At 42.0% G+C, this 17,877-nt stretch overlaps 1 protein-coding gene across 2 annotated transcripts in view; it reads left to right on the top strand.

The window, feature by feature from the left end:
- Positions 1–17,877, top strand: part of STARD9 (StAR related lipid transfer domain containing 9) — an 86,897-nt gene that overhangs the window by 22,503 nt on the left and 46,517 nt on the right. For both annotated transcript variants that reach the window (XM_088670150.1, XM_088670146.1), the window contains exons 4-12: positions 3,970–4,086; positions 5,815–5,847; positions 5,953–6,014; positions 6,828–6,940; positions 10,967–11,036; positions 11,476–11,548; positions 12,620–12,687; positions 14,601–14,698; positions 16,032–16,232. In XM_088670150.1, coding sequence (XP_088526276.1) covers positions 3,970–4,086; positions 5,815–5,847; positions 5,953–6,014; positions 6,828–6,940; positions 10,967–11,036; positions 11,476–11,548; positions 12,620–12,687; positions 14,601–14,698; positions 16,032–16,232 — 835 coding nt within the window. The remainder of the gene's footprint in view (positions 1–3,969; positions 4,087–5,814; positions 5,848–5,952; positions 6,015–6,827; positions 6,941–10,966; positions 11,037–11,475; positions 11,549–12,619; positions 12,688–14,600; positions 14,699–16,031; positions 16,233–17,877) is intronic.

Genomic DNA, 17,877 nt, shown 5'->3' with positions numbered 1-17,877 from the left:
TAGGCACAGGGCCGTCTTAAGTATATTTGGCGCCCTGGCGCCGTGGTACGACAGATCCCTCTGGCGCCCCCACCCCGCCCCATTTCCCAGTGCGGCGGGCAGGCGGAGCTGCGTGGCCGGAGCTGTGCGGCCGGGCGGGCACAGCGCACAGCACCCGTAGGGCCGGCCCTGTCTAGGCAGCTGCTGGAATCTCTGGGGTGCTGATTTCCAAACTCTGCGTTGCCCAACTTCGTTGTCTCCAATGAAGTTATCCCATTTGCACAAGGATTTCTGCTTATGCAAGGAACCTCCCCTCCCTCTCCTTTCCCCTCACACCCATCATGCCCTCCATATGCCCATAGGCTTGGGGAAACTCCCAGAAGAAATTTGGGGGTGCATGTAGAGAGGGAAGTTGCACCAAGTTGTATCAGTGCTTTTTTCTTTAAAAAAAATGTTTAGGGGTACACTCATTTTGACTCAAGATAATCACCATTTTATAGTTCAAATTGTGAAAAATAAATACAGTAAATGGACAAAAGTACAAAGATTCACAAGATGTTTAGGGGTATGCATACCCCTGCGTCCCCCCAGAAAAAAGCACTGAGTTGTATTCCTTAATTTTAAAACTTAAATATAAATGTCAAAACAATTTTTTTTAAAAAAATCATTCCAGTAGCATCTTAGAGCCCAACATATAAATGTCAGGGCTTCTACATGTCTTTCCCCTTGGACAAATCAGTCAAGTGTCAGGAATCCAGCTGGGTCTTGTGTAGCAATTGCCTAGTTTTTACCCTGAGAAACTGTCAAGAGAGATGAGGTAGACCAATAGCTTCCTTGCCCACAGCATGGTAGCACAGTTGCAGAGATGCACATTGATGTACCTTTGGCCAACCAAGAGAGGCAGGATGTTGTTTCAAATCTTCAGAACCCCATTCTAGCCACACAGCCAGTAGGATTTTTCCTATAGATTTATCTGTTGGAGAGCAGCCGTCTCTTCCGTTTCACCATTTCCTGTTTAATTGAGCAAAGAAGTGAGGATCTGAAGATTGGCTAGGCTTCCTAGTAGTGTAGCCAGTCATCTATTTACAAGAGAGAGAAATGCTTCAAAATGACCACAGTCTCGCTCTTTCTTCTTCGTCATGAATAGTGTAATGTTGCTTAAATAAACCCAGTGTCATAGCAGAAGTTTCTTGCTCCATTAAGGAATATAATGGGGTTCCCTGTGTTCTGGTGGCTGCTTTCTTTGCACACAGAAAGCCTTCAGCTGGGATTAATTTGGTATTCCTCGTGAGAGTTCACATGCAGAAAAGACCCTGTATCATTGAGACAAAGCTATTACATTAGTCCTTCCTTCCCGCATTATAGTCTATTACAGTACTTAAAAAAAGAAAAAGAAAGAAAGGGCTGCATTCTCTGCATCCTTTCTATGAAGATTCCTATGACTTTTTGTCATTGGCTTTTACTATTTTGATAGAGGGGTGGATTATTTGGCTAGTTTAATAAGAGGTTAAGGTCTGACGCTAGCTAACAGTTTTATGTCAATGTAGAGTGGAACAATCCATTATGTGTTGGTCCGTTATGTTTGTATCAGCAGCTGAGGATAGTTTCAGGCCAAGCCAAAGACCAGATAGGGGTGTGTGTGTGTGTTTAACTCTTTCTTCCTTAGCCCTGTCTGCTCAAAATTGCTCCTCAAACTGCTGTATCTCTGATTTTGCAAGGAGAAAGCCAGCGGTGAGCTGTTGAGCAGATGGCAGCTTAAAAGGATGGGGTTAAGCAACCCCTCACCACTCTATGAATTGTCCGTTCTGAGTGAAAACATGTACAGTCGTACCTTGGTTGTCGAACACCTTGGTACTCTGATGTTTTGGCTCCTGAACGCTGCAAACGCGGAAGTGAGTGTTTCAGTTTGCGAATATTCTTTGGAACCAGAACGTCCAATGGGGCTTCCACAGCTTCTGATTGGCTGCAGGAGCTTCCTGTAGCCAATCAGAAGCAGCGCTTTGGTTTCTGAACGTTTTGGAAGTCAAACGGACTTCTGGAACGGATTCCATTCGACTTCTAAGGTACAACTGTACTTATTTCATCTCTGATATAAACAGAATTATTAGGGAAAGAATAGTGTTCTATGTGTGGCTGTATACACACCACATATTTAAAGCACATAGCTTCCTACAAAGAATCGTGGGAACTGTAGTTTACCCATCATACTCAGAGAAGACCTATGGAAGTAAAGTAACTTATGTCCAAAGATTTCAGTGGGCTTAGTCTATGACTTAGTTGGATAGCACCCACTGAATTCTTCATAGAAACAAACTTAAGTAAAAACAGATGTTACTATAGTGCTATAAAGCAGCCTTCAAGATTATGTCAGGCCAAAACCAGACTTTCACCACATTGTTTTTCCAGAGCTGGAAATAAAAGCCTCAAGAGCAAAAGGTTGCCTGTGATCTTATTTTATAAAACAAGTGTATATATGTGATTACAGTGGAGCAAAATCTCTTGAAAATTCTAGTTGTGGTATTTGAGACTATTTGAGTCTAAAATGAGAAGCAGCAGATGTTAATTTGAGATGTTCCTAAAAGCAAAAGATTTTGACCATATTGAGCTCCACAGCCTGGACATGGAAATGTACAGTTTTCTCCATGGTTTTCATGAGCCTGACCCATTTTTTTTAGATGAAAAAGTATGAAGTATATAATAGGGACTTCTGAAGTTATTACTACTAGACATATAGAAAGACTAACCAGAATATATTCAAACCGGACAAAATGATTTTCAGATATTCTCAGACTTTCCTCTCAAGTTCACAGATTGTCTTTTCGTATGTTAGCAAAATATGCCATCTGAGCTAACTTTGCTTGAATAACAAGTGATTTATTTCCTTTGTGCAATAAACTAAGTCATTTTTGTTTTTAATATACTGTGTTTGTTTTACTGCCTTGTAAACATATGGTGTCCTCCTGTCATGTGACAGAACTTTTTCTGTGCTGCATTTTTTAAAGGCTTTGTTCTTCAGGCTCGTGTGGATTTGGAACATCTGCAGGACAGTCATCAAAGTGCAAAATCTGAAAATTTATACAAAATTTAGAGCAGCTATTAGAAAATAGCTGGGTTCTGTTTCATGGCACCACCTCTGTAGCCCATTGTTGCCAGATTATTTGCACCTTTCCTTCTTTCTGCGTACCCTCTGTATGTGCTGAAACTTTGCATATTATCTGAAAGCCTGAATCTTTTGAAAAAAGATTCCTTATGCCAAATACAACAAACATAAAGAAACAAAAAGTCATGAGTTTTTTGTGGAAGCTGGGTTACAGGAGCACTTCCGATTTGCAGATTGTATCTTGGAAGTCTTCCGATTTGCAGATGTTTCAGCTTTCTTGGAGGAGGAGGAGTTTATAAAGCACCTACTGTTGCATTGATTAGGTACTCTACAGGTTGGTTTTTTTTGGGGGGGGGGAAGTTCTCTGTTAACTGGGTGTGACTTTCATAAAATTGTGTGGCAAATAGAACATCACTTTCATGTCCCTTAAACCCATACAGGGAGTATGAGCATGATTCTGATAGTTAAAAGACGTTGGCAGGTCTGGAAAATTAGCTGATAGGCAGAATGCATCTTCCCCTTTTGAAGATGCAGAGGCCTGGAGTGCCTCCTTCCTGCTCATGCTTCCTGAACATTACTGAGGATACATAATACATAATGAAGATACATAATACAGTCACGCCTTGTTTGTCAAACACCCTGGAACTCAGACGTTTTGGTTCCCGAGTGCCATAAGTGATTGTTCTGGTTTGCAAACATTCTTTTGGAACCAAAACATCCAACGGGGCTTCCACGGCTTCTGATTGGCTGCAGGAGCTTCCTGCAGCCAATCAGAAGCTATGATTTGGTTTTTGAACGTTTTGGAAGTCGAATGGACTTCCGGAATAGATTCCATTCGACTTCCAAGATACAACTGTAAATATAATTTCTCTCTCTTTTTTTCATTTCAGGTTTTCCAAGACCTTGGTACTTCAGTATTATCCGGTGCTTTTAAAGGATACAACATTTGTCTTTTTGCATATGGACAGACAGGTTCAGGAAAAACATACACCATGATGGGCACTCCAGTGAGTTATATTCTTCAATACATTATGTGTTTTGCTTTAAATGTGCTAAGGCCTCAAGTTCAATATGCAGCAGAATCTTTTGGATTTTAAGCATTGGTGACTTAGGTCTCAGCTATACTGTACAACTGCAAATATGTCTTAAGTGTGTTTTAAGTGCATTATACAAATGTGACACTAGATGGCGATTGTGAGCTTAATGGCAAATTCATTTCTTTCTTTTTTTGAAGTGTTTATTTAAAAAGCGTTTTCACAGTGTTTTTCTTTTTGTGTCTGGATTCCCCCTTAATGAGATGGATGTATGAAAGTGATGTCTTCTTGGCCTGGTTCACATATCACATTAAAAACCATAGTTAGAAGCAAACGATGATGTGATATGCACACAGAGTGTGCTAATGCGTGCTGATGAAACGTTATTGCTCTGCTCCTCTCCCACTCCTGCCACTGCTGCAATACCAGAGAGCAAGTCAAGCTTGTTGTGACATCTAAACATAGGCTTGTTTCTCTTCAAACCACAAGTGGTAATCAAGGTTTGTTTTTGAAACTGACTCTTGGGATTCGTTCCCTCTTTCATCTTATGTTCAACATTAGGCACTATCAAATGTTAAATTTTTGAAGCTAAAAATAGAGGAATTTCATTAATACAGACAATGAGTAAGTTACATGTGCACCAGTATAGATATTAGCATACCGTGTTTCTCCGAAAATAAGACACCGTCTTATATTTATTTTTCCTCAAAAAACCCCACTATGGCTTATTTTCAGGGGATGTCTTATTTTCCCCCCTCTTCCTCCTCCTGCCGCGGCCGGCATTGCTGCTGCACCTATCACCATGTCTTATTTTCGGGGTATGGCTTATATTCCTTGAATGCTTAAAAATCCTGCTACGGCTTATTTTTGGCTATGTCTTATTTTCAGAGAAACAGGGTAGCTGAAGCATTTTAGTCCTTCAAGGCATTATTGATTTTCCCACCCTAACTTCTTTTGACTGCGGTTGTCCAGTCCGGGAGCCCACTTCTAGTTTTGTGAATCTTGCTTACTCCTGCTACGTGCTTTGAATCTGTATGATTTAAATTAACAGGAGTGTTTGATATCAAAAAGTTTGTTGTTGCACAGAGGTCTGGACAATATGATTTTCAATTCTTATAACTTATTGGTTTGTAGCCAAAATTACACAAACAAGTCTGCTGTCACAGCAGGGCTTTCTCACCCTCTCCACCCCATTGCAGTCCCCTTTGCTTTTTGCCAAAGTTTCTCTTGAGAATTGAGGGGCTGTCAGGAAAAGCCTGGGATTTGTTATTTGTGTGGGGAATGCATTAGGTGGTGGGAATCAGGGAAAACTGGACGGAGGCAGTGTGTAGGGGCTCTTGCTCACACAAGCCCACAAGTGTGTGAGTTCAGACAGTCTTCACTGATTTTGAACACACACACTTTGCACTCTCAAGGGAGACATTGGGGGTGGGAGCAGTGAGGATGAGTGGGTCAGAACTTCTGCACAATGCAGTTCTTGTTTCACTCCTCAATTCTGTCACAGAACAAATCTCCAGTTTTATGGTCTGAAACTACCAGTTATCTAAAACAGTTTTTGCTCCCATAATGATTCCCTCTTTTTTTTAGCTTTCCATGCTATAGTCACATGGTGCCAAGGAAATTTTACCATTGTTTAAATACCAAGCGACTCTTTATAAACACAAATGAACAGCAATCTTGTCTCTTTCTTCACTTTTCAAGGCATCCATTGGATTAACACCTCGAATATGTGAGGTATTTATTTAATTAAACTAAATATTTACATTGATAAAATTTCACTGATTCCACCCCTCCACCCTGATCCAGAAAGCAAAAAATGAAAATGTCTGATTTCTGTAGGGTCTGTTTTCAAGGGAAGATGACTATACAAAACAGTCAGCATCATGCAGAGTAGAAGTCAGGTATGTGTGTTTCTATTTCCTTTTGCCGTGTGATTCTGTAGGTCTTTACCATTCTAATTTGTTTTCTGAGGCAGGAGTAGTTAAAATTTACTGCTGGTTCTGGGACATTTCAACATCCATGCTGAGGCAGCTGGCTCTGGGGCAGCTCAGGACTTCATGGTCACCATGACAACCATGGGGCTGTCCCAATATGTCCCAGGCCCAACGTACATGGCAGGCCACACTCTGGACCTTGTTTTCTCGACTGGGCAGGAAGAGGGTGGTTTGAAGGTGGGGGGGACATTGACATCATTCCCTTGTTGTGGTCAGATCACTTCCTGTTGAAATTTAGGCTGGCAGCACCTTTCCTCCTCCCCGGGGGGGGGGGACATTTTAGGAAGGTCCGCCCTCAGAGGCTGATGGATCCAGTGGGATTCCAAACGGCTCTGGGTTTTTTTTTCCAGCTGATACGACTGGTGCCCCTATCAAAGCCCTGGCCAACCTCTGGAGCACCCGAATGCCTCAGGCTATTGACACAATCGCCCCTGAGTGTCCTCTCCCACTTCATGGAGCCTGTTGGGCCTCCTGATATACTCCAGAGCTTTAGGGCGAGGAAACAAGCTGGGAGACAGCTTGAACGCAAGTGGAGGAAAGATCCAGATGTCTAGACAATGTTATGGTTGGATAACCGGTGGGCCTAGAGGTGGAGTAGGTGTGTCTGGTGGGCAGGGCAGAAAGGCACGATCTTCATTCCTCATCATGCATAGCTTTTTCTTGTAAAGAAGTACATCCAGGATGCCCCAGAATTCCTGTGTCATTACCTCTACTTTTCAGTTTCCTTGAAATCTACAACGAGCGAGTCCGAGACTTGTTAAGGCAGTCAGGCCATAAGAAGCCATATACACTTCGTGTCCGTGAACATCCTGAGATGGGTCCATATGTTCAAGGTCAGTGACTTTTAACATGGCAAATTGATATTATGTGCGTGATTTGTTCGTTTTTGTTGTTTCACTTTGCTTTCACTAATTATATATTGGAAAGAAAGATACGGATAATAATAGCAGCCAGAGCAACGGCATAAAAAGTACACTGTAGTGGAAATGGCATCTGTCCAAATTCTGGGAGTCCTGCTTGAACATTCCATATACGGTGGTTGTTGCCTAGTGTCTTGTGTCTTCTGATAGGCCCATAAGTTCCAGCAAAGCTCTGTTGCACTTCTGTTGCTAATGATGAAACATTAGCAGTTCAGATGTTCAGAAGGATTTGGCTAGATGCCTGAAATATGTGAAATACTGCCTTTGTTGAACAGTGTCATGTGACAGACTTAAAATGCTGTTGTGAGACCACATAAACTGAATTGATTTTAAACTGGTGATTCAGTTTGAGTGAGTTACTAGCCAGATGGTAGCTTGATGCATGTATATGCATATTTAAAAGCTTTTTAGAAAGTAGGATAATATCTCACTTTACTTCTCCCCTCTTTCCTTCGAATTATTTATTTAGGGGAGCCTTTCCCAACCTGACCCAGGTGGCGCTGTGGGTTAAACCACAGAGCCTAGGGCTTGCTGATCAGAAGGTCGGCGGTTCGAATCCCTGCAATGGTGTGAGCTCCTGTTGCTCGGTCCCAGCTCCTGCCCACCTAGCAGTTCAAAAGCACATCAAAGTGCAAGTAGATAAATAGGGACCGCTCCGGCGGGAAGGTAAACGGTGTTTCCGTGCGCTGCTCTGGTTCGCCAGAAGCGGCTTTGTCATGCTGGCCACATGACCCGGAAGCTGTCTGCGGACAAACGCCGGCTCCCTCGGCCTATAGAGCGAGATGAGCGCCGCAACCCCAGAGTCGGAGACGACTGGACCTGATGGTCAGGGGCACCTTTACCTTTTCCCAACCTAAGTGGACCTTCAGATGTTTTAGACATCCAATCAGGCTCAAGTCAGTATGGCCAATGACCCAGGGGTGACTGACGTTGGGGAAGGCTGTTTTTAGATGAACAGTTGGCAAAGAAAAGTGTGGTCCATATATTTCTGCATATATTCTTAAGCTAAGCTTTTCAGAAAGTGGTGAGATTTTAAAAAGGAACACTATACTGTATCCTGGTAACTGCATACTTTTCAACTGTCTCGATAAAAGCGGGACATCCAGTTTTTCCGCACAAGAGCATTTTGGGTGCTGTGATCTCATCCTGAAAAAAACTGGGGCCATGATTTTGTGTGGCACCCCAAAATATGTGTTTGGGGGCATGAGAGCACAGCCACCTTCAAAACGCATCTTTTGAGGGCCGCAATCCCACACAGATCACATGACTTGCATAGAAGCATGACCCTAGACATCCCTCCCCCCAGTTTTTCACCTCAGCGTCTTGGAGGGTATGTAACTGAAATAGGCGCATGGGTTTTAATGAATTTACAGTTTGATCTTAATGCCTGTTTACTCGGACATTTCATGGGATGTACAGTGGTACCTCAGGTTAAGTACTTAATTGGTTCCGGAACTCCAACCTGAAGCGTACTTTACCTGAAGTGAACTTTCTCATTGAAAGTAATGGAAAGTGGATTAATCCGTTCCAGACGATGAAAAACACCCCCTAAAACAGCAATTTAACATGAATTTTACTGTCTAACGAGACCATTGATCCATGAAATGAAGGCAATAATCCATGTACTGTACTATAAAATAAATAAGACAGTATTGTAGATGAAAAAAATTAACATTTACAGTGGTACCTCAGGTTAAGTAATTAATTGGTTCCGGGGTGCCATTCACACCCCAAAAATACTTAACCCGAGCGTTGATAGCGCACATGCGTGAAGTGCCGATAGAGCTTTTCTGCACAGGTGCGAAGTGAGCAGATCGCGTCTGTGCATGCGCGAAGCGCACAGATCACTTCTGCGCATATGTGCGCAGCGGAACCCGGAAGTAAACACTTCCTGGTCCGCGGAGTACTTAATGTTATATCAACCTGAAGTGTACTTAACCCGAGGTATGACTATACTGCCAAGGATGGTGGATTATATGTGTAGCCCTAGAATCAAGATGGCTTTGTAAATTGTTCAGCCAAACTCTCCCTAATCTAGTGATATCTTGTTGGAACCTTCCAGAACAACAAACTCGCTTGCCTGCAAATTATTCTCATGAAGGGATAGTTCTGCAAACATAAAGGGATGGAGCTGTCTCCTCCATAGAAGTGGAAACTATAAAATACTTCCAATTCTGCTTTGCGGGCATTGGCCTACCTTAAAGACAGACCACAGGATTTTAAAGTACTTGGAAATGCGAGTGCACCAATGGAGCCAATCTGCTGCTCCTCTTGGTTTGCCTGCATCATGCCAGTGTCCCTATGCCATTGTCTTTCCAACTCCTGGTAAGCAGCAGCTACACACCTGCCAGGAAGCTAATGTTGCAGCTCCACCCCACCAGGCCAGCGGCTTCTGATTATTCAAAATGAGCTGAATTACACCAGTCCATGGTTTTTCCATCATTGATTTTTATTACATTAGCATGGTTTTCTGGAACAAATGACAAAACTTAGTTTACAAGCAGCACATTTTTGAGTTGCAAATCTCAGTTTTTTTTAAAAAAACCCGCATGAAATATTTTTGGCAATTTCCATGCTATCATTATTTACAGCTAATATTTGCTGGATCTTAGCATTTTGAAACTCTGAAAGTCTTTTAATACTACTTACTGGAATGGTTTCAAAATTCTCTCTTCCAGATGGTTCAGCTGTTAAGGAACCAGCAACTTTTAACATCAGGAAAAGATGCAACACAGGACCAAGTTTTAGCCTAGAAAGACTTTCAGATCTTTGTGATATTTAAAAATGATCACTCTTTTCTAAAACAACCACATTGTGCTTTTCCTGCTATCCCATCTCTACCACCATTGACATACCTTAATTTTATATGACTTTCCAGAGTAAAATGTGCAAACTACTGCAGTAGCTGTGTGAGATCTTCTAGCAGTTGTGCTCTCTGAATCCTATTGAGATGCTGTAGCGGAGGGGTATTACAGAATAATAATAATAATAATAATAATAATAATAATAATAATATATTTATACCCCACCCTTCTGGCTGGGTTTCCCCAGCCACTCTGGGTGGCTTCCAACAAAATATTAAAATACAATGGTCTGTTAAACATTAAAAGCTTCCCTAAACAGGGCTGCCTTCAGGTGTCTTCTAAAAGTCTGGTACTGTAGATGTTTTTCTCTTTGACATCTGGTGGGAGGGCGTTCTACAGGGCGGGTGCCACTACCAAGAAGGCCCTCTGCCTGGTTCCCTGTAACTTGGCTTCTCGCAGCGAGGGAACTGCAAGAGGCTTGTATTTATGCATTCTTTATTTTTGTTGCAACATAATATAGTAGCAATGTGCTACTATAAACACAGAGCAGTGTGTCACTACCAATGCAGCAGCTCATCTTTCCTATGATGGGCCTTTTATATTATTAGTACTGAAGTTGCATTGCTGCAGTATGCTGCTCTCTAGTGGGACTGCAGAGACTAATTCTGAATTCCGCAGTGCAGCATCTCTGTCTTGTAGTTTTCTTTCTTGCAAGCTTACAGAATGTTTGTTTCTTTTAGTTTTTAAAAAATTCACTTTTTTTTCTTGTACTAATTGGTTTTGGTTTATTTATCTGTACTCAACCCAGAAGTGATAACCTAGTTTTAGAAAGGTTTACATTGTTGTCTAGAAAGGTTACATCATTGTCAAATCAGTTGTTTTGATTTTTTTCTCTTCCTGCACAATCAACCACAGTTCAGGATCCCAACGACTGTAAGTAACACAACACACACACCTTGTTTCTTGCAGAGACCCTCTGGAATAAGATTTGCCACTGTCCTCTTTCCTCTCAGCAGTACACATGCAGAAATGCTCTTGCATGGGGTTATCTGAATGCACCTGACTATATTAGGTCTAAAAACAGAAATCACGTTTCATTAATGATAGGTCCCATTGTGTTTCAAATCTCTGTTAGGTCTGTCTCAACATGTGGTTACAGACTACAAACAAGTAGTTGGACTTCTGGAAGAAGGAATAGCAAACAGGTATTTTACTATTTAAAACTCCAAAATATGTTGCCTCCTTATTTATACAATATTGATTTTTATTCCAGTTACTCCTTTTTACTTCCAATCACAATTAACAGATAAATATTCTAATGGAAAGTCCTTTCACTTCTAGTTGCTAGGGTAGAACTTTAGAGCACAGGTGGGGGTACCTGTGGACCTTCAGATGATGACCCAAAGTCCCATCAGCACCAGCTAGCATTATCAGATGGGGTTTTAGTCCACAAACATCTGGATTGCCACAGGTTCCTTACTGCTGCTTGAAAAACATACCTGACAACAGATATGGATAGTGTTCCCAATCCAGATCTTGGAACTATGGTGTTAACTTGATTCTTCTGCTTCTTAATATTGGCTGTTTTTTATACTGACTTGGGGACAATTACTTTTAAACTTTTCTGCTTTTTCTTCTATGTAGAATTACAGCAGCCACACACATTCATGATGCCAGCAGCAGATCCCATGCTATCTTCACCATCCAGTATACTCAGGTTAGTCCCATTTTCCATTGGAGAATTTTTGAAACCCATAAAGATAAAAGTTATTGGCTTTGATTTGAACAATAAATCCATTTTATCAAAATGACTGGAATGCTTATAAGTCTATTTATTTTCTTTCTTTCTTTAGTTAGTTAATTTCAATTGGACCACATGGAGTCCAATCTTTGCCTATGTATGTGATGAATGGGACGCGAGTGGTGCTGTGGGTTAAACCACAGAGCCTAGGGCTTGCCGATCAGAAGGTCGGCAGTTCGAATCCCTGTGACGGGGTGAGCTCCCGTTGCTCGGTCCCAGCTCCTGCCAACCTAGCAGTTTGAAAGCACGTCAAAGTGCAAGTAGATAAATATGTACCGCTACAGCGGGAAGGTAAACGGCGTTTCCGTGCGCTGCTCTGGTTCACCAGAAGTGGCTTTGTCATGCTGGCCACATGACCTGGAAATTCTATGCTGGCTTCCTCAGCCAATAAAGCTAGATGAGCACTGCAACCCCAGAGACGGTTACGACTGGACCTAATGTTCAGGGTCCCTTTACCTTTACCTTATGTATGTGATGCACTGGCGGAGGAAGAGGAGGGCTGCCCCCGGCACCATGATTCCGGTGGTGTGCCATCATGGCTGCTCCTCCCCTGCGCTGAGTGCCACGCCCCCACAGGCAGCACATCACACCCTCAGGATGCGTGCCACGCCCCTGCCCGCTCTCCACCCCCGGTGCTGGAGCATTAAGTTTCACCACTGATGTGATGGAGATCTTTTGACCACCTTAGTCCTTAGGGTAGCACACATTAGGATCCAGACTAATGAAACCCTCTGTACTATTCTGTTTTGTGATGGTCATGATATATATTCTTACCTTTTGTGCTGTTCTTGTGTGGCAAAATCCATGCCTGTTAATGTACATGAACTGGAGAGCTTGTTTTGGCTCCTATGCTAAACATGTAACTACTTTGTGAATTTCTTGGAGGATGCAGGAAAAAGAAGAAAAAGATTTTATCAACCTAAAACTAACTAAATTTGGTTTGAATTAGTGTGAATTATTATAATATTTGAATTTGTTTCCTTTAAGGCTATACTAGAGAACAATCTGCCCTCCGAAATTGCAAGCAAGATCAACTTAGTGGACCTTGCAGGCAGGTAATATTTTGCTTTTCAATATAGCATTTTGTAAGCCAGTTGTTTTTAAACTTTCTTCTTTTTAGAGAACAATTTTCATATCAACTTGTTTGTCATTGGACTCCTGTGTATTGCAGAGGACTCTGGGGCATGTTCACACCTAACTTCAGTGTAATCACCTTAACATAATCCCACATTATCATTGGAAGGGAAAACTGTGTTTCAAGGAAGCTTGTCTGCCATTACTGATTAGTAACTTGTGGTTTTGGGGTACTACAGAATTACCCAAACACAGTTTGAAAGCTGTAAACCATAAACGGATGCCATATTACAATTTTTACTTTTGATGCGCTCAATTCTAATAATATTTTAAATTGTACAGTGAAAGTATAGAAATTAAGCTAAATCCTGGAGACAGTGGAGGCAAAGTAGGAAGAAGATATGGATTTGATTGGAATAGTATCAAGCACACTGCGGAGCCAGTGTGGTGTAGTGGTTAAGAGCGGTAGACTCGTAATTTGGGGAACCGGGTTCGCGTCTCCGCTCCTCCACATGCAGCTGCTGGGTGACCTTGGGCTAGTCACACTTCTCTGCAGTCTCTCAGCTCCACCCACCTCACAGGGTGTCTGTTGTGGGGGAGGAGGGGAAAGGAGTTTGTTAGCCGCTTTGAGACTCCTTCGGGTAGTGATAAAGCGGGATATCAAATCCAAACTCCTTCTTCTTCACCAGAAAAGGTTAAGTAAGGAGGTATGTGTACATTTCTGGTTGTTTAGTGCAATTTAGGTTAGCAATTTAGGTTAGCAATGTTAAAAAGCTTTGGAATGTTTTTATCTCCTATTGTGAACATATCTAGGTCCTTTGGAAGCAAGTATATTTGCATAATTTTGAATGAAACTGGATAGGCAAATGCAATTTAATCTGTTGAGGATTAATGAAAACAAAAGGGGTAGAGAGGGATCGTTCAGAGATCCTATAATTTACTCTAATGGTGAACCTGGGTGGGTGAATGACAATCATTGTGGAAGAAAATGAGACCACCACAAAGTAGCAGTTTCTTCATAGTTGAGGAACTCCTCGGGTATGCAAAAGAATATAAGATTGTAAAATTAAGAAAGGATTTTTAAACACAAAATAGCTTGACAAGGACCTAAAAACAATGGCAATATAGAACATTGAGGGAATCTGTTTTTAAACGAGGGGATATGGGGGAGAGGGCTACAATTGGCCTAAAAGCTTTTACTGTATTTAGTATAGAGTAGATGCATGCCATGAAACAAACAAACAAACAAATGATTATATATAGGGAGGTTTCAGAAGGAAACAAAGGAAACAACACTTGTTTCCTTTGCTAGTCTCTTCCTCCCCATCTGTATAGCAATCAATTCTCAGGAATGGCAACCAGTCTTGAAGCTGAGCATTTCCCCCTTGAAACCTCATTGCCTGCCAGTGAGACCCAACAACTCTATAAGATTTCTGTTCCAGATAGAGAACAGGAGCACTCCGGTTAGCGATAAGTAGACATACACACCATAAAATGCTTGTACTTGTGTATAATTGTATGAAAGATGAGAGCACAATGAAGAAACGGTGATCACATATCTTGTAAATATGTTAGAATGCCCCCCAGGGTCCCTTCCAACTCCAGTTCTATGATTCCTATGAATGTACACAATTCAACACATAACAAATGTTGTTCTTTTAAATATTAATGTATTGACAATCTGAAGATAGTTGGTTTCACCAGTGAACGCTGTCAGTGGAAGTCCACAATGAGGCTTTCCCCACTGCTTCCTCCAGTGTTCCCTGGGTCCCCCTGAAATTAGCTCTGGGAGGTTAGGAGAAACCTCCACTCACTATGTTCAAAGTTTGATGCGATACTGTTGCATTCCATAGAACAGTGTTACTTATCTCCTTCTTTCCATGATTTGTTTTAGTGAAAGAGCTGATCCAAGTTACTGCAAAGATCGGATTACAGAAGGTGCCAATATTAACAAATCGTTGGTTACTCTTGGCATTGTCATCTCTACATTAGGTATAAATAATGTTATCTTTCATTGGAGCAATAGCTAGACATAATGCTGCCATACAAAATGCCTTATTGGATCTTACTTTAAAATTTACCAGGCAAACAATAATGATGATGCATTATATTCTCACTTGGCATGGTAAATCAATTAAGTGTTTGTAAACTATTGCAGTTACTCCGAAGGGAAACAACTTCAACGTAGGACAATAAATTAAACATTGGCCTCATTTGAATGTCACAGTAAGCTAAACTATGATTTACCGCATACAGCATACAGACTTGCTGCTCTTCTCATCCCCAGTTTTTCATTCCCATATTGTGCTGAGCTAAGCCAAAGTTTACTGTGTCGTCCGCACCTATGCTCTTGTTTAAGCTCTCTTCTCACTCACCACAAGCTATGCCCAAGAACAAACACTTTTAGCAATGCAGTTGTGTGGTTTTGTTCCTGTTTATGTGGGGAAACATACAGTCTGCTTCCAGCATTTTCAAAAAGAAAAACCTCTGTAAGGACAGTGTGCTCTGGTGCAGGGAAGTAAGAGCTGAAAGATGCTGAGTGAAATTGCAACTACCTTCTGACTCTGAATAGCAATCGCTAACAGGAAGGTGCCTCGTGTCATTAAAAAAAAAAGTGCTGGGTTAGTATGCTTGCATGGGAGCTATACCACAAGGGAAGATGTATCTAGCATCTTTAAATAAAAGGAAGCTTGGAGCAAGATACAGTGAGGGCTCATCCAAGCTTCCATTTGTGCCATGATTTGTAGGCACAGCTTTGTGCTTTCTAAACACGGGTTTGAGTGGTGTGTGTTTTTGTCTTGCCTGTTTACCACTGAATCAGAACAAACATTAGTTGAGTTTTCTGCAGATTGACATTTGTTTGGAACAAACAGTGATAAATAGGAGGTATTCCAGGGGAGGCAGGAACCAGCACGGATCTGTGCCTACAAATTGCAGCACAAACAGAAGTTTGGATGAGCCCCAAGTGGAGGAATTGTGACATTTACTATCATTCATTAGGTATACAACTCACATTCAATCCAGCAATCCATTTGCAATGGTGGTACTATCTGTTGTGGAATAATATTAACCCAGCAACAAACCATTATGATTTTAGTTTTGTCACAAGTTACATTAAGTAAATATCTGTGGTTCTTCCACAACAATTGAGTGATAACTGTATATTTATCACAGGGACAGGAAACCTGTTGACCCTTCAGATGTTGATAGATTCCAGTTCCCATCATCCCTGACTGTTGGCCATCACTGTGGGAGTTGTAGTCCAAGCACATCTGGAGGGCCATTGTACACATCAGAGGCTTACGACTGTTTTCCCTGTTCTCAGCACAAAATTCTCAGATGTTCAGCAGCTGCCAGAGTATAAACAGCATAGGCAGCGAAGTGGATAGCAGTCCCACAGACAATAACTCTGGAGCCAGTATCAGCAGCCAGAGGCGTCAAGCTTACACTCCATACCGTGACTCCATCCTCACTTGGCTTCTGAAGGATAGTCTGGGTGGCAATTCCAAGACCATTATGATTGCAAGTAAGTTAGCAATCCTATTTTCCTCGCAGGGTGTATTTTATTTATTTAAACAGTTTATGTTCCATTTAACTACAGTCGTACCTCAGTTTACGACCGCCTCTGTTTGCGACTGCTTCGGTTTCCAACCACCGCAGACCCGGAAGTGTTTACATCCGGGTTCCGCGGCACTTGGATGTGCAGAAGCGATCTGTGCAGCGTGTGTGTACGCAGAAGCGCTCTATCGGTGCTTCGCGCATGCGCAGAAGCGTGCATCGGGGAGTGACCGATTCGGGGAGCGACCGGCTCCCCAGAACAGATTGCGGTCGCAAACCGAGGTATGACTGTACAGCAGTTTTCAAGGGATTTACGAAGATACAATACAAAACATCAACATCAGCAAAAGCTATAAAATCAAACATCAATTAAAATGCCTGCTGGGGGTGGGGGAGCCAGAAGGATTGCCCTGTTGAGTGTGCCATTTACTTATTTCAGCAGATTTTTTTATGCCACTCTCCTATATTGTAGTCATAATGCTCAGGGTTGCTAAGACCTTTTTTTTTTAAAAAAAAAAAGCAAAACTATAAAATCCATTCATAAAACATTAGTACATCTTAGCTTTAAAACGTAATTAGGCAGATTCATGGAGAATAAATCTATCCATAGCTACTAGTTATTATGCACTATCATACTGGTAACTGAGGAACAGAAGTGGGAGAGAGTTAATGCACTCATGTCTTGCTTGTGGGTTCCCATAGGCATCTGGTTAGCCACTGTGGGAAACAGAATGTGGGAGACTAGGCAGGCCTTTAGTCTGATGGAGCAGGGCTGTTCTTAGCACAACAGAGCAGGCCAAATGCCTGCCAGAATAATAGTGCCTTGGCTAGGCAAGAGGGAAAGGGCCGAAGAGACAAGGAATTTCATAATTTAGGTGCTGCCACAAAGAAAGGCTTTCTCCTGCATTCCAGCCGGTCATGTCCCTGCCACCAATGAGGGCCTCCTCTGCCGATCTTCAAGGGCAGGCAGACTTATATGAGAGGGGATGGCCGTTTAGAAATCCAGTGCACATTTATTTTTCCCCAGAGAAGCTATTTGTAAAATCAGTGGCATGGGTTTTCAAAGTCAGGCACCCATGAAGACCCTTAGTTGCAACCTTCTGGATCACCTGAAGGTTATGGAGGCTGCTCAAAGGCAGCCCATGTACAGTGCAATGCAGTAATCTAATTGAGCATAATTAAAGCATATGTCACCATGTGTCTGACCTTCCTGAGAATAGAGGCAGCTTCTGTTAAGCCCTTTTAAACCATGCACCTGTGCTTGCAGGCTCCTCGTCTGTTTGCTTGTGTGCCTGCCTGTTTCTATGGAGCTTGAAATTTAAGGCTTGGTTGAGTGAGCCTCTACTCCAGAGGAAGGTCCAGCCATCATAATCCATGCTTTCAACAATACACACTTTGTCAAAAATGTACATTTGATTTATCTGCTGTGATTTATCTTGAATTAACAATAATCAGCGGGAGGCTCACTAGTACTTTATAGTCACAATGCAAAATAAGTCTTAAGATGAGATTTCAAATTCCAGCTTAGTCAAGGACTTATCAATTGGCCTTGGGCAAGACTGTATGTAGTGTAAAGAGGGTTTGGTTTGGAGGGGCATTTCTGAAAAGGCGGA

This window comes from Zootoca vivipara, chromosome 1 (genome assembly GCF_965207765.1).
Source record: "Zootoca vivipara chromosome 1, rZooViv2.hap1.1, whole genome shotgun sequence".
In the NCBI taxonomy this organism is placed as follows: Eukaryota; Metazoa; Chordata; class Lepidosauria; order Squamata; family Lacertidae; genus Zootoca; species Zootoca vivipara.
The sequence above is the reverse complement of the archived record's forward strand: the minus strand, read 5'-3'. Positions and strand labels throughout refer to the sequence as shown.